A 14,184-nucleotide genomic window follows, 5' to 3' on the forward strand; every position below is an offset into this window, starting at 1 on the left:
GGGAGGAGGCACGGGGAGAACATGCAAACTCCACACACACAAGGCGGAGGCGGGAATCGAACCCCCAACCCTGGAGGTGTGAGGCGAACGTACTAACCACTAAGCCACCGTGCCCCCCTCAGTATGCTCATCCATGTCTTTATTTTTGACCAATAATCATGCCTATTTATCAAGTTCTGTTTAACACATTATCAGCTGTGTAGCCACTGGGCGTTCGTTTAGTTAACACACATTGTAATTGGTTCTCTGTTCTCTAAGGAATATGTCAATCTGATTTTACCAATTTTTTATGAACCGGAAAACACAGAAAGTCTAATCTTATACTAATATCTCAGTCTGTTGTAATTAGAATCTCTCTCTCTCTGTCTCTCTCTCTCTGTCTCTCTCTCTCTCTCTCTCTCTCTCTCTCTCTCTCTCTCTTTCAGGACCATGTTTAGATCCGATTATTTCACCACTCTATGCCTCCTCATTCTGGGCCTCCTCCAGATACAATTTTCTCTATTCTGCTCATTTTGCCAAACTCCATGGTAAGTTGGCAGATCAGAGGCTAATTACATTACAGCACATCTTGCCAATAAAATGTGTAAGCCTGAAATGAAAAATGAAGGATGAATATAACCTTAATGTGTCTTTAGGGAGCAGTGGCTGGTCACCGGCCCCAGGAGACACACAGCCATGGTTGCAGATCAATCTGGGTAGAAAGTATCGGATCGTCGCTATTGCCACACAGGGTACCTTCAACTCTTACGACTGGGTGACGAAGTACACACTCCTCTATGGAGACCGTTTTGATGCTTGGACTCCTTACATCATGAAAGGAGGCAACATGGTAAAGTCAGAATTTGTTAATCATGAGGTTATTATTTTAGTCAACTTTCAAGGTCCTCAGTAGTTCCCTCCAAATAGGTTTATTCTAACCCAACAGGTTCTGGTAGTTGTTTACGTTTGCTTGAGATTAAAGACCCGAGCGTTTGACAATACACAAAATGTACTGTGTCTTTGTGAAAGGTTTATAACTAATTCAAGACGTTTTAGGGAAAAAAATGTTCACATTTAGAATTCTTTTAGAAAGATCCTTGTAAACCAGGCCTCGTGTCTCGAAATCATGATCTTTTTCTGTCATGCTAAAGGTTATAATCATGACATACCATGACTAGTTTCCAGTTAAATGAAGAGAACTAAAACTTAGCTTAGCTCAACATTAGCTTAGCTTAGCTCAAACATTTTCTACCATGACAATGTCCCTGTGTGCAAATCGATCTCCATTTTTTATTTATTTACCTTTATTTTTCCAGGAAGTCTCATTGAGATTAAAATCTCTTTTACAAGAGAGACCTGGCCAAGATAGCAGCCTTACAGTTTGACAACATATTAAAATACAACGAGTACAAAAATAAAAAGAAATATTAAAACATAGGATCCTCTCAACAAAAACAATCACATGCATTCATTACCACTTTCTTTATGATGCCTTTAAATTCACCGATAGACACCAATTTCTCTAATTTTAAATCTTTTTGCAAATTATTCCATGCCAAAGGTCCAAAATAGGAAAATGCAGTTTTCCCCAGTTCAGTAAAAAACTCTAGGTACATTTAAAAGCAAACACTTTGAAGAACACAAAGAAGAGTACAAAGATATGATGGAAGTTTACCTAGCATTGCTTTATAAATAAAAATGTACCAATTAGAGCCCTGCGCGGGACTGTTTTTATAAACCCGCACCCGCCCACTCCCGCTGAATTTCTGACCAGGACCGCCCGCGCTCACAAGCTGCGTGTTCCATTCCCACCCGCACCCGCAATGTTTGTGTCCACTCCCACCCGCTCCCGCGGATTTTTTCTTGAGAGCTTGTGAAAATTTTGATTGTATACAAATAATCAGACTAATTATTAGTTCAGGTTAATGTCCAGAATAACAGAATTAAACATGATTGCATTTAAATAAGATAAATTAATACTAATGCTAATACTAATCTTCTTCTCAACATCATGTCTTGACTCCATTCTTATTATTAGGCTACACACCGGGTCCCGTGGATCTCCCGCTAAATTTTTTGACCGCCCACTCCCGCCCAGGGCAAAGGTGAAACCGCCCGCTCCCGCGAGATTTGCGTTGGGTCCCGCGGGTCAATCCCAATGCAGCCCTCTAGTACCAATGCTGTTTTCTTCGTATAGTTAGTGATATCCAACCAACCATCTCATAAAGATCTCCATCTCACATGATGAGTAAGGGAAGAGCTGGTGTCATTGTAAGAACTCCAGTGTCCTGCACAGAGCCCTATCTTCAACCTCACTCAAAACATTTGGGATAAACCTGAACTGGAATTGCATCCAAGGTCTCCTCACCTGACATCAGTGCCTGCCTTCACAAATTCTCTTATGGTTGAATGATCTTGAATCCCTACGTCAATGCACCAAAATCTAGTGGAAATCCTTTTGAGAAGACTGGAGGTTATTGTAAAAGCAGAAGGGGATTAAACCAAATGGGATGTTCAACAAGCACATACTGTATGAGTGTCCCCGGGTGCCTACAAACCATTGGCCATATTTACTGTGTAACGGTATTCATACTGGACACCTCTAGGTGATAAGGCATTAGATTGCCAGAACATAGAATAAAGTTTTTTTTTTTTAATTAGAAAAGACATTAAATTAAATAAAGAAACAAAACAAATGTGGGTGGAAATGTGAGGATAAAGTTTGGGATTAGGCTAAGAGTTTTTATTCATGTCCTTTGTACCCGGTTTCCATGGAGACGTATCATTATTAGACTTTTTTCCGAATCGATTTGCTGTATACTATACATTTGTATTTGAAGATATAAGTTGTCTTTCTTTTTCTCGCTCAGACATTGCCTGGAAATTGGAACTACTACCAGGTGAAGAGGAATGTCTTTCACTATGCCTTCACTGCTAAACACCTGCGACTCCTACCAATGGGCTGGAACACAGAAAACGGTGGAAAGATCGGCGTAAGGCTCGAGGTCTACGGCTGTCCCTATGGTAAAGAGGACTATGTCTATATACGATGGTGTTTCCATCAACAAAGCATAAAGAACAGACACAATGTCCATATTTTCTGAGTCTCACTTTTAATCTCCGACTCCCCGGCGTCTAGACTCATACGTGATGCATTTTGAGGGGGATGACATGGTGGCGTACTCATTTCCCGGTGGGTCGCTAAGAAGCTTGCAGGACCACTACGCTTTAAACTTTAAGACACTTGAGAAAGATGGTGTGTTGCTGTACAGCGAAGGCATCCAGGGAGACTTGATCATGCTAGAGCTGAAGACTGGACGTCTCTACCTGCATATATCCCTGGGTAAAGAAAGATCAAGGGCTACAAACATATAGATGTTTGTGTTTTGAGATAAAGGAATCTGTTGTGTTGAGTGTTGATCGCTGTGTGTTTTTACAGGAAGTAGTACAGTGCATAACGTGAACGGCATGACCACAGTGAGGCTGGGGAATCTACTGGACACACAGCACTGGCACTTTGTCACTATTAAACGCTATGGCCAAGATCTCAACTTCACGCTAGACAGCCAGACTGAGCATGTCTCCCTCGGTGGCGAGTTTAAATATCTGGACCTGGACAAACAGGTGAGTTTGACAGGCTTAATTTTTACTCAGATGAGGTTTTCTGCTTGAACAACCCAAGGAGTAAAATCCTGTGCCTTAAAAAACATCAGGAAGATCACGGAAATGTTCTTTTTTAGGTACAAGATGAAAAACAGATATTACAGTATTGTCATTTTAATCAAGATTATTGTTTTGATTGAAAAAGTTAGTGGGAAAAGTTTGAGAAGTTGAAAGATTACATTTTGGCACTGTAGTATTGTAGTACCAGACTTTACTATGGAACCCAAAGAACTATAGTAAAATATGGAATTGCTATAAATTTATTTGAAGTAAACAACAGAAACGGGGGGACACGGTGGCTAGTGGTTAGCACGTTCGCCTCACACCTCCAGGGTTGGGGGTTCGATTCCCGCCCCTGCCTTGTGTGTGTGGAGTTTTCATGTTCTCCCCATGCCTCGGGGGTTTCCTCCGGGTACTCCGGTTTCCTCCCCCGGTCCAAAGACATGCATGGTAGGTTGATTGGCATCTCTGGAAAATTGTCCGTAGTGTGTGAGTGTGTGAGTGAATGAGAGTGTGTGTGTGTGCCCTGCGATGGGTTGGCACTCTGTCCAGGGTGTATCCTGCCTCGATGCCCGATGACGCCTGAGATAGGCACAGGCTTCCCGTGACCCGAGAAGTTCGGATAAGCGGTAGAAAATGAATGAATGAATACGAACAATCAGTAATCAAAAGAAGATGGATAGGCATCAGGTAAACAAACCAGAAGAACAAATATAAGAAGAAAAAGAAAAAAAGACATATAGATATATAAATGTTATGATACCCAGTCTGAAAGCAGACTTTGCAATGGGTTCATGATAACCAGGAGCAAGTAATAATAATAATCTGGTAAGCATTCAGATGAACCGTAAGTAGTCTTGTATTGTCTGGATGTGTGGGTGATACAATGACAAAAGTGTCACTGGAAATTAGCTCATGTATTGTCCATTATGTCTATAGATATATGTAGGTGGTGTGATTGAGAAAGACTCACCTCACCTCCCAGGTAAGTTCAACTTCCGTGGCTGCTTAGAGAACGTCTTCATCAACGGAATCAACATCATTTACAAGACCCAGTATCAAGATCCAGATGTACGGTTTGCTCCCAAAAAGGTACTATTCTTTAACACTTGCTACTTAATGCTACCTCAAGGTCATTAATTACTGTATAATCGTTGGAAAGATGCTTGTTTTGGAGATTTAGCATCCAAAATTTTTTCCTCATTTCATTCCATCTTAGAAAAAGATGCACTACACGTGCCGTGACCTTCTTTGGAGACCCATGACCTTCGCAGGGCCCAACAACTACCTGCAGGTGCCTGGGTTCTTTAGAAAGAGCCGATTGGCAGTGAAGTTCAAGTTCCGGTCTTGGGACTACACAGGATTGCTGATGTTCACCAGGTTTGCTGATGATCTGGGATCTCTGGAGCTTGGATTGAGTGAGGGTCAAGTCAACATCACGCTCACACAACCAGGGAACAAGAGACTCCGCTTCGCTGCAGGTAACACTCACATCTGATCTCTGATCCATCTTATCATCAAGGAGATGTTCTCCAATAAAGTGCAGTAATTCAAAGGGCTTCTGGAACGTCTGTGAAACATTTTGGAGACCTCACGTGGCACTTCATGCTGGGTGATTTGTCAGCGTGTACTCTTGTAGGTTGCATACATAATAACCTCTGGAGCTTTTGGGGTTTGAAAATGTGTCTCTTGGTCACGTTCTAAAAGAGAAAAATCATAAAAGGCCTAAAATAGAATCTGGGGGCACGGTGGCTTAGTGGTTAGCACATTCGCCTCACACCTCCAGGGTTGGGGGTTTGATTCTCGCCTCCGCCTTGTGTGTGTGGAGTTTGCATGCTCTCCCCGTGCCTTGGGGGTTTCCTCCGGGTACTCCGGTTTCCCCCCCTGGTCCAAAGACATGCATGGTAGGTTGATTGGCATCTCTGGAAAATTGTCCGCAGTGTGTGAGTGAATGAGAGTGTGTGTGCCCTGTGATGGGTCGGCACTCCGTCCAGGGTGTATCCTGCCTCGATGCCCGATGACGCCTGCGATAGGCACAGGTTCCCCGTGATCCGAGAAGTTCGGATAAGCGGTAGAATATGAATGAATGAATGAATGAATGAAATAGAATCTTGGTGGACACCATATTATGCCATTTAAAGGATGTGGTAGCTCAGTGTTTAAGGTGTTCGACTACTGATCGGAAGGTCATTGGTTCGGATCCCAGGTCTACCAAGTTGCCATTGCAGGGGCCCTGAGCAAGGCCCTTAACCTTCAATTGCTCAGATGTATGAACTGAAATAAAAAAAAAGTAAGTCACTCTGGATAAGAGTGTCTGCTACATGCTGTAAATCATTGTTTACATTGTGTACAGTTTACATCGTGGCAAATAAAATGTAAAATCTAGTCAAATTAAAACCAGACAAGACTTGTACATACATATATGGCCAAAATTTATTGAATTGTAATGTGACCATAACTCCCATATGTAGCCATTCCCAAACACCTCTGGGGTAAACTGGAACACTGTCCTTCTCACCAACATGAGCATCAGTGCCTGTTCTTGCTAATGCTCTTCCAGCTGAATGCGCACAAATCCCAACGGTAGCTGTTAAATATTTAGTGCAACGCTGTCCAGAACAATGGTGGCTGTTTTACGATGTCGCATTTTGTTCTCCTTGTTTCTAGGATATCGTTTAAATGATGGTTTCTGGCACACGGTGGATCTGGCTGCTAGAGACAACTTGCTGTCAGTCACCGTTGACGAGGATGAGAGCTCTCCACTGAAGATCACCAACCCGTTTATCGTTCGTACCGGAAACACCTACTTCTTTGGAGGTAAATAATGATAGTGATTAAGATAAAACAATTTTTAAGCAGAGCACAGACGTGATTTGGTTTATTTTTGGCTCAGGCTGTCCTAAGACCAACAATACAGAACGCTGTGTGACCAAGCTGGCACGCTTCCATGGGTGCATGCAGCAGATCTTTATAGATGATGAGCCTGTGGACATTGACGTGATGCTGCAGAGGAAATGGGGCAGGTACACGGAGCTGCTGCTGGGGACGTGCGGTATCACTGACCGGTAGGTGTGTGTGTGTGTGTGTGTTATTCTATTCCTGGTTGGGTTAATATCAGAGGATTGGTTATGCCTTACCAGTTATGTGGCAGTAAAGGGAATGAAAACATGCTTAAGTGTGTTGGGAGTTTCCTCCAAGTTCTCTTGTTGTCTCTCCCAGTCTAAAGACATATGGTATGTGAATTGTGGTGTGATTGTACCCTGCGATGGAAAGGTACAGTACCCTACCTTGTACTCTTAGTCCCTTGGGAGAGACTCCAGGTTCCTTGTAACCCTGTGTGATTCTTTACGCAACAACCGTTGCTTCACTTTACAGAGCAATAATAATAAAGATGGTAACATCCATCATTCAGAAGAGACACCTTCTGAAGGTGCATAACACATTTATATCCTGTTTATTCACCATTCAGAGAGCTCAGAGTCTGTTTCTGAGATTATATGTGCATGACTTAATGTCATCTAGTAAAAAGCATTTTCCTTTCAAGAGGAAGATTTTCCTCTTCCACTCACTATGGATTACAACCTATACCAGGGGTCGGCAACCTTAAACACCCAAAGAGCCGTTCGGACCCGTTTCCCACAGAAAAAAAAAACACAGGGAGCCACAAAACCCATTTGACATCTAAAATGAAGAGAACGCCGCATATATCGTTTTTTTACCTTTATGGAAAGTATAGAAAAAAACTGTAGTGTGTTGCATTTATGAAATCAATGAAGTGCTACTGAGTTAATAAAATTTTTATTTCTGCAGGCAAACAAAATTTTGAGCAGTTTGAGCTAACCTTAATAAAAAAGACGCTGGGCTGAAAGTTACTTTTAAATATAATGTTCAATGTCTAATTGAGTCCTCTTCGCATTCATGACCAGGTCTCAAGTGTTGAAGACAGGCAAGCGTGAGATCTCCAACCCCCCACCCCAATTTTTTTCATTGGTTGTTGCGTTAAATCTTTCCCAGATAGTTCTATTTTCTGATTGGCTATTGTGTAGCCCCATTTTTTGATTGGCTGATAATTGTCAGGCTCGACTATGAACTGAGACGCGCTTGATTCCTGCCCGGTTCCATAGAAACAGCGGTGCGGACTGATACGTTTTGGGCGCTGCGGCTTATTAACTATATGATAAATAATCAGTTTTTCTGCGTGAGAAATACGATGTGTGGCGCGACATCGTGAGAAAAGACCCAAATGCATGACACCTGACAGTCCTGCATGACACCATAATTTTAACTTGCCGGCTGCAGCAACCCAAAACTGCGTCTGCTTCTGTGTGTCGGATTTCGCAAATCGGCGGTTATGATGCTTATTTTGAGCGACAAAAAAACTAAACACGGTTTATTTTAATGTTACAAGAGCATCATAATCCTAGAATTTAGAAATATTTTTTTTAAAAAAACTAACTAAAATAAAATACATTTAAATTAAATATTTATTATCTGAGACAACACAAATAGCATAGAGGCTGCGACAGAGCCGAGCAAAAGACGAGGCATGCAGGGATTATCACAATAAAAACTACAAATATATACCGTGTCCATGTACGCTTACTCTATACATTATATATTTTCGGCTGTATATAATAAATATCCTGAATATCCATCCATCACTGAAAAAGGAACAATGTTGTAAACAGATCTGTTACGGTTCTTTAGCTAATGGAATTCAGATTATTTTTTGAGTGAATCGTATCATTTGACCGATGAATCGACTCTTCCTGGTTCCAAACAGCTCACTGTCATTTTTTTTTTCCCTCTGATAAAATTTTGACCTTGTGGATTGTTCTTCTTTGCCTTAGTTTCATGTTTCATCAGTTTCGTGTTCACGTTAGAATTTTAAACACTTCTAATTCGACTTAAATTCTCATCGATGTTAAGCGTCTCTGAGTGCTATTAATCTTACTGTGCTGCTGTGGCTGTGCTTCATGAATCAGATTCAATTCTGTTTCAATCAGCAACCATTTTTAATGATACACTGATGACGTGCTGTACGTGTTCAACAAGAAGCAGTGAAGCAGAGCCTTGTAGACATGCTGCTCTTACTCTCTCTCTCTCTCTCTCTCTCTATAGAGAGAGAGAGAGAGAAAAAGAGAAAGAGAGAAAAAAGAGAGAAAAAAGAGAGAGGAGAGAGAGAGAGAGAGAGAGAGAGAGAGAGAGATAGAGAGAGGGAGAGAGAAAGAGAGGGAGAGGGAGGGAGAGAGTGAAAGAGAGAGAGAGAGAAAGAAAAAGAGAGAGACGGGAGAGAGAGGGAGGAAGAGAGAGGGAGAGAGGAGAAAGAGAGAGAAGAGAGAGAAGAGCGAGAGAGAGAGAGAGAGCCGAGAAAGATAGAGGAGAGGAAGAGAGAGAAAAAGAGAAAAAAAAAAAGAGAGACCCTATATCTCTTTTCTCTCTCTCCCTCTCACTCTCTCTCCCTCCCTTTCTCTCCCTCCCTCTCCCCCCCCTCTCTCTGTCTCTCTCCCGCCCTCTCCCCCCCTTACTCTCTCTCTTTCTCTCTCTTACTCTCACCCTTACTCTCTCTCTTTCTCTATCTTACTCTTTCTCTCTCTCTCTCTCCCCCTCACACACACACACACACACACACACACACACACACACACACACACACACACACACACACACACACACACACACACACACACACACACACCACACCATTCATGCAGATGCTGAAAAGAGGTTTCCATGGAAGCAGTTTGATTAAATGACTCTGCAGGAATGAAGGCGTTACCAACATAGCAGCAGAACCCATTCAAATTTGCCTAATAGTGCTGCCTCATCCATGAACAAGACTAGAGGCATATTCTCAGCACAGTAGTGTTACTGACATGGTGTGTGTGTGTGTGTGTGTGTGTGTGTGTGTGTGTGTGTGTGTGTGTGTGTGTGTGTGTGGTGTGTGTGGTGGGAGAACAGCATGTCTTATACATTTAAATCCTTAACTCCTAAACTCCCACTTTAACAAAACATACCAACCTGCTCTGTTTTTCTTTCTTCTGAATTTATTCCACACATTTGAACTCCTTTGTTTTTTTTTTTACTGCGTATTCAATTCAATTCAAAAATACAGAATAAAAATGACAAAGTGCAAATTTAAGTTTAGATTTAACCCTAAAAAGAAAGCCAGAGAAAAAAATCGATAAGACTGAGATGATATGAGGAAGAAACCTTGAGACGAGCCAGACTTAAAAGGGAACCTCATCATCATGTCCTTTTTAGTAAATAGTGTAGGAAAGTGAGGTTGTGTAACCAGGAGATTTTGAGCAATTTATAGATCAGTGGAATTCATTATAAAATTCCTTATACAAAAAAATCCCTATTCCTGTAGAGAGTGCCTTAATATATTCTTCCTCTAACTATTATTTGTATTTCCGGATAGCTCTATAGCCCCAATCGCTTTCTTTCTCCATATCTTCTTGCCCCAAAGTAACAGTGGAAATGCTCTATCTTTTGATAAATATTGTTGGGGCAAGTCGTGGCCTAATGGTTAGAGAGTCTGACTCATAACCCTAAGGTTGTGGGTTCGAGTCTCGGGCCGGCCACGACTGAGGTGCCCTTGAGCAAGGCACCGAACCCCCAACTGCTCCCCGGGTGCCGCAGCATAAATGGCTGCCCACTGCTCTGGGTGTGTGTTCACGGTGTGTGTGTTCACTGCTGTGTGTGTGCACTTTGGATGGGTTAAACGCAGAGAACAAATTCTGAGTATGGGTCACCGTACTTAGACGTATACCACGTCACTTTTTCATTCATGACTTACACGGGGTTGTATATCAGTTTTCATGCTGCTCAGAAGAGTTCTTGTGCAAATATAGCCTTGTTGCACAGCTCTGAAAATAAAATATTGACTTTCTGTGCCACTCTGAGCTTACTGCTGTATCCGGCAGGCTGTAGTGCTTGATTTATGTCGGTGGCTTGGTGTTTTTTAGGTGCAGTCCAAACCCGTGTGAACATGAGGGCAGGTGCATCCAGTCCTGGAATGACTTCCTGTGCATCTGCAACAACACTGGGTACAAAGGGGAAGTGTGTCACAACTGTAAGTGAAACTTTCAGAGCTCTGTGTTTTTTTTAAAGAAATAGTTTCTGACTAAATTGTCCTGTCTCAGCCGTCTACCGGGAGTCGTGTGAAGCCTACAGGCTGAACGGAAAGTATTGGTCTGGCAACTACACCATCGACCCAGACCTGAGTGGCCCGCTCAAGCCTTTCACTGTCTACTGCAAGATGAAGCGTAAGATCACGTTTTCTCCTATCGATTTTAAGGGCCTAGAATAATAGATTGATGATAGACTAGCGGAAAAAAAAAGCGAAATTACACGGCTAGTAATTAGCATAGAAGCATAATAGCTGGAGAATCAATGAATAAGAATGAGAAGAATGCCAGATCAATCAGAGAACGTGTCATACAGTACAGTATGAACGATGTAACGCTGGCTTCAAGATTTGGTGAGCACCACAGCTTTAGGGTCCTAGCGTCTATGCTGCGAGTTTGGTTTCTGCCAGAGCCAAGTTTCATTCATTTTCCCATTGTTTGCATGACTTCCTCAGGCTTCTCCAGTTTTCTCCCACCTCCCAAAAACAGGCATTTTAATTCTAATTAAAATGTAGACCGTGAAAGATACTCAGTGCAGGCTCCAGATTACGGGTCTGACCTAACACTACTGGTTGCCATAGTAACGTGCACAATGGCAGCTAGCATTTGGAATCTGTTTTTCTCTCTTTTTCTGAATGTTCCTCATCTGGGGAGGTGGATTTTTGATGCCATTTTCTGTAGCTCAGATTCATAATGCACAGAAATACCAAGTTAGATTGAGCTTTATTGCCATTATACTGCAGCTGCTCACTACTGTATATAGGGTGCAACATAATAGTGTTGAAGAAGCCGGCACACGATATGTCCAACAATAACATCAATTATAATATTCATTATTTTACCTTTGTAAATGTAATAAATGCTCTCAGAGAGAGAGAGAGAGAGAGAGAGAGAGAGAGAGAGAGAGAGAGAGAGAGAGAGAGAGAGAGAATGAGAGAGAGAGAGATATGAGAGAGAGAGATATGAGAGAGAGAGAGATGGAATGAGAGAGAGAGGGAATGAGAGAGAGATGAGAGAGAGAGAGAAAGAGAGATAGAAAGAGAGAGAGAGCGAGAGAGAGTTAGAGAGTGAGTGAGAGAGAGAAAGTGATAGAAAGATAGAGAGTGAGAGAGAGAGAGAGAGATAGAAAGAGAGAGCGCGCGAGAGATAGAAAGATAGAGAGCAAGAGAGAGAGATAGAAAGAGAAAGCATGAGAGAGAGATCAAAAGAGAGAGAGCTCACAAGAGATAGAAAGATAGAGAGCAAGAGAGAGATAGAAAGAGAGAGAATGAGAGAGAGATTGAAAGATAGAGAGCATGAGAGAGAGATAGAAAGAGAGAGCGCATGAGAGATAGAAAGATAGAGAGCAAGAGAGAGATAGAAAGAGAGAGCACGAGAGAGAGAGATCGAAAGAGAGAGAGCTCACGAGAGAGAAAGATAGAAAGCATGAGAGAGATAGAAAGAGAGAGCACGAGAGAGAGATCGAAAGAGAGAGCATGAGAGAGATCGAAAGATAGAGAGCAAGAGAGAGATAGAAAGAGAGAGCATGAGAGAGAGATCGAAAGATAGAGAGCAAGAGAGAGGTAGAAAGAGAGAGCATGAGAGAGAGATCGAAAGATAGAAAGCAAGAGAGAGAGAGATAGAAAGAGAGAGCAAGAGAGAGAGATAGAAAGAGAGAGCAAGAGAGAGAGATAGAAAGAGAGAGCGCTAGAGATAGAAAGATAGAGAGCAAGAGAGAGATAGAAAGAGAGAGCACGAGAGAGAGATCGAAAGAGAGAGAGCTCACGAGAGAGAAAGATAGAAAGCATGAGAGAGATAGAAAGAGAGAGCACGAGAGAGAGATCGAAAGAGAGAGCATGAGAGAGATCGAAAGATAGAGAGCAAGAGAGAGATAGAAAGAGAGAGCATGAGAGAGAGATCGAAAGATAGAGAGCAAGAGAGAGGTAGAAAGAGAGAGCATGAGAGAGAGATCGAAAGATAGAAAGCAAGAGAGAGAGATAGAAAGAGAGAGCAAGAGAGAGAGATAGAAAGAGAGAGCAAGAGAGAGAGATAGAAAGAGAGAGCAAGAGAGAGAGATAGAAAGAGAGAGCGCTAGAGATAGAAAGATAGAGAGCAAGAGAGAGAGATAGAAAGAGAGAGCATGAGAGAGAGATCAAAAGAGAGAGAGCTCACAAGAGATAGAAAGATAGAGAGCAAGAGAGAGATAGAAAGAGAGAGCATGAGAGAGAGATTGAAAGATAGAGAGCATGAGAGAGAGATAGAAAGAGAGAGCGCACGAGAGATAGAAAGATAGAGAGCAAGAGAGAGATAGAAAGAGAGAGCACGAGAGAGAGATCGAAAGAGAGAGAGCTCACGAGAGAGAAAGATAGAAAGCATGAGAGAGATAGAAAGAGAGAGCACGAGAGAGAGATCGAAAGATAGAGAGCATGAGAGAGAGATAGAAAGAGAGAGCATGAGAGAGAGATCGAAAGATAGAGAGCAAGAGAGAGAGAGATAGAAAGAGAGAGCATGAGAGAGAGATCGAAAGATAGAGAGCAAGAGAGAGAGATAGAAAAAGAGAGCATGAGAGAGAGATCGAAAGATAGAGAGCAAGAGAGAGAGATAGAAAGAGAGAGCGCACGAGAGATAGAAAGAGAGAGCATGAGATAGAGATCGAAAGAGAGAGAGAGTGAGAGAGAGATCGAAAGATAGAGAGCAAGAGAGAGAGATAGAAAGAGAGAGCAAGAGAGAGAGATAGAAAGAGAGAGCATGAGAGAGATAGAAAGAGAGAGCTCTGCCAATTAAACAAAGTTGTTTTCTCTAACAGACTGTCTGATTAGCTTAATCAAGCGCTAGAAGACTAAACACATGTCTGTTAGCTCCCAACATGAAACTGAGCCTAGTGACAGCTCAGATAATCAAGTTCCTCAGTCAGCTCTTTTCTCAGCATTATTTTAATTACACGAGTGTGATGGATATCACCAGAGACCCTTTCTGAAAATGTCCAAACACATCCATCTTTATTAAACGTCTGTCGCCGGACCCGCAGCTACTGTATCCTTCTGAATTAGACTTCTTGGCTCATTAAGTCAGTTTCCTGTTTGTCAGTGAACAAAGCCTGGACCATCATCCAGCACAACCGTGTCGAGAGGACCAAAGTGACCGGTTCCAGCTTGGACCAGCCTTATATAGGAGACGTCCAGTACGTGAACGCCTCGTGGGACGAGGTCACCGCTTTAGCCAACACGTCACTGTATTGTGAACAGTGGATCGAGTTCTCATGCTACAAGTCACGCCTTCTAAACACTTTAAGTAAGTATCTGATCGGTTGACCATCGGCTGACCCTAATAGAGCAGATGTCTAATTATCGCATGGAACAAATCAGGTTAAAGTTTTGCAGAATTATTGGCACCCTAAAAAACATAGTCATGGGATAACCACTGATTATCT

General features: G+C 42.3%; 1 protein-coding gene across 1 annotated transcript in view; it reads left to right on the plus strand.

The window, feature by feature from the left end:
* Positions 1-14,184, plus strand: part of cntnap1 (contactin associated protein 1) — a 35,953-nt gene that overhangs the window by 8,510 nt on the left and 13,259 nt on the right. The window contains exons 2-13 of the mRNA XM_027161031.2: positions 426-527; positions 636-829; positions 2,850-3,003; positions 3,119-3,322; positions 3,419-3,603; positions 4,582-4,734; positions 4,862-5,123; positions 6,310-6,459; positions 6,536-6,707; positions 10,614-10,720; positions 10,791-10,913; positions 13,842-14,045. Coding sequence (XP_027016832.2) covers positions 426-527; positions 636-829; positions 2,850-3,003; positions 3,119-3,322; positions 3,419-3,603; positions 4,582-4,734; positions 4,862-5,123; positions 6,310-6,459; positions 6,536-6,707; positions 10,614-10,720; positions 10,791-10,913; positions 13,842-14,045 — 2,010 coding nt within the window. The remainder of the gene's footprint in view (positions 1-425; positions 528-635; positions 830-2,849; positions 3,004-3,118; positions 3,323-3,418; positions 3,604-4,581; positions 4,735-4,861; positions 5,124-6,309; positions 6,460-6,535; positions 6,708-10,613; positions 10,721-10,790; positions 10,914-13,841; positions 14,046-14,184) is intronic.

Source organism: Tachysurus fulvidraco, chromosome 15 (assembly GCF_022655615.1).
Source record: "Tachysurus fulvidraco isolate hzauxx_2018 chromosome 15, HZAU_PFXX_2.0, whole genome shotgun sequence".
NCBI lineage: Eukaryota > Metazoa > Chordata > Actinopteri > Siluriformes > Bagridae > Tachysurus > Tachysurus fulvidraco.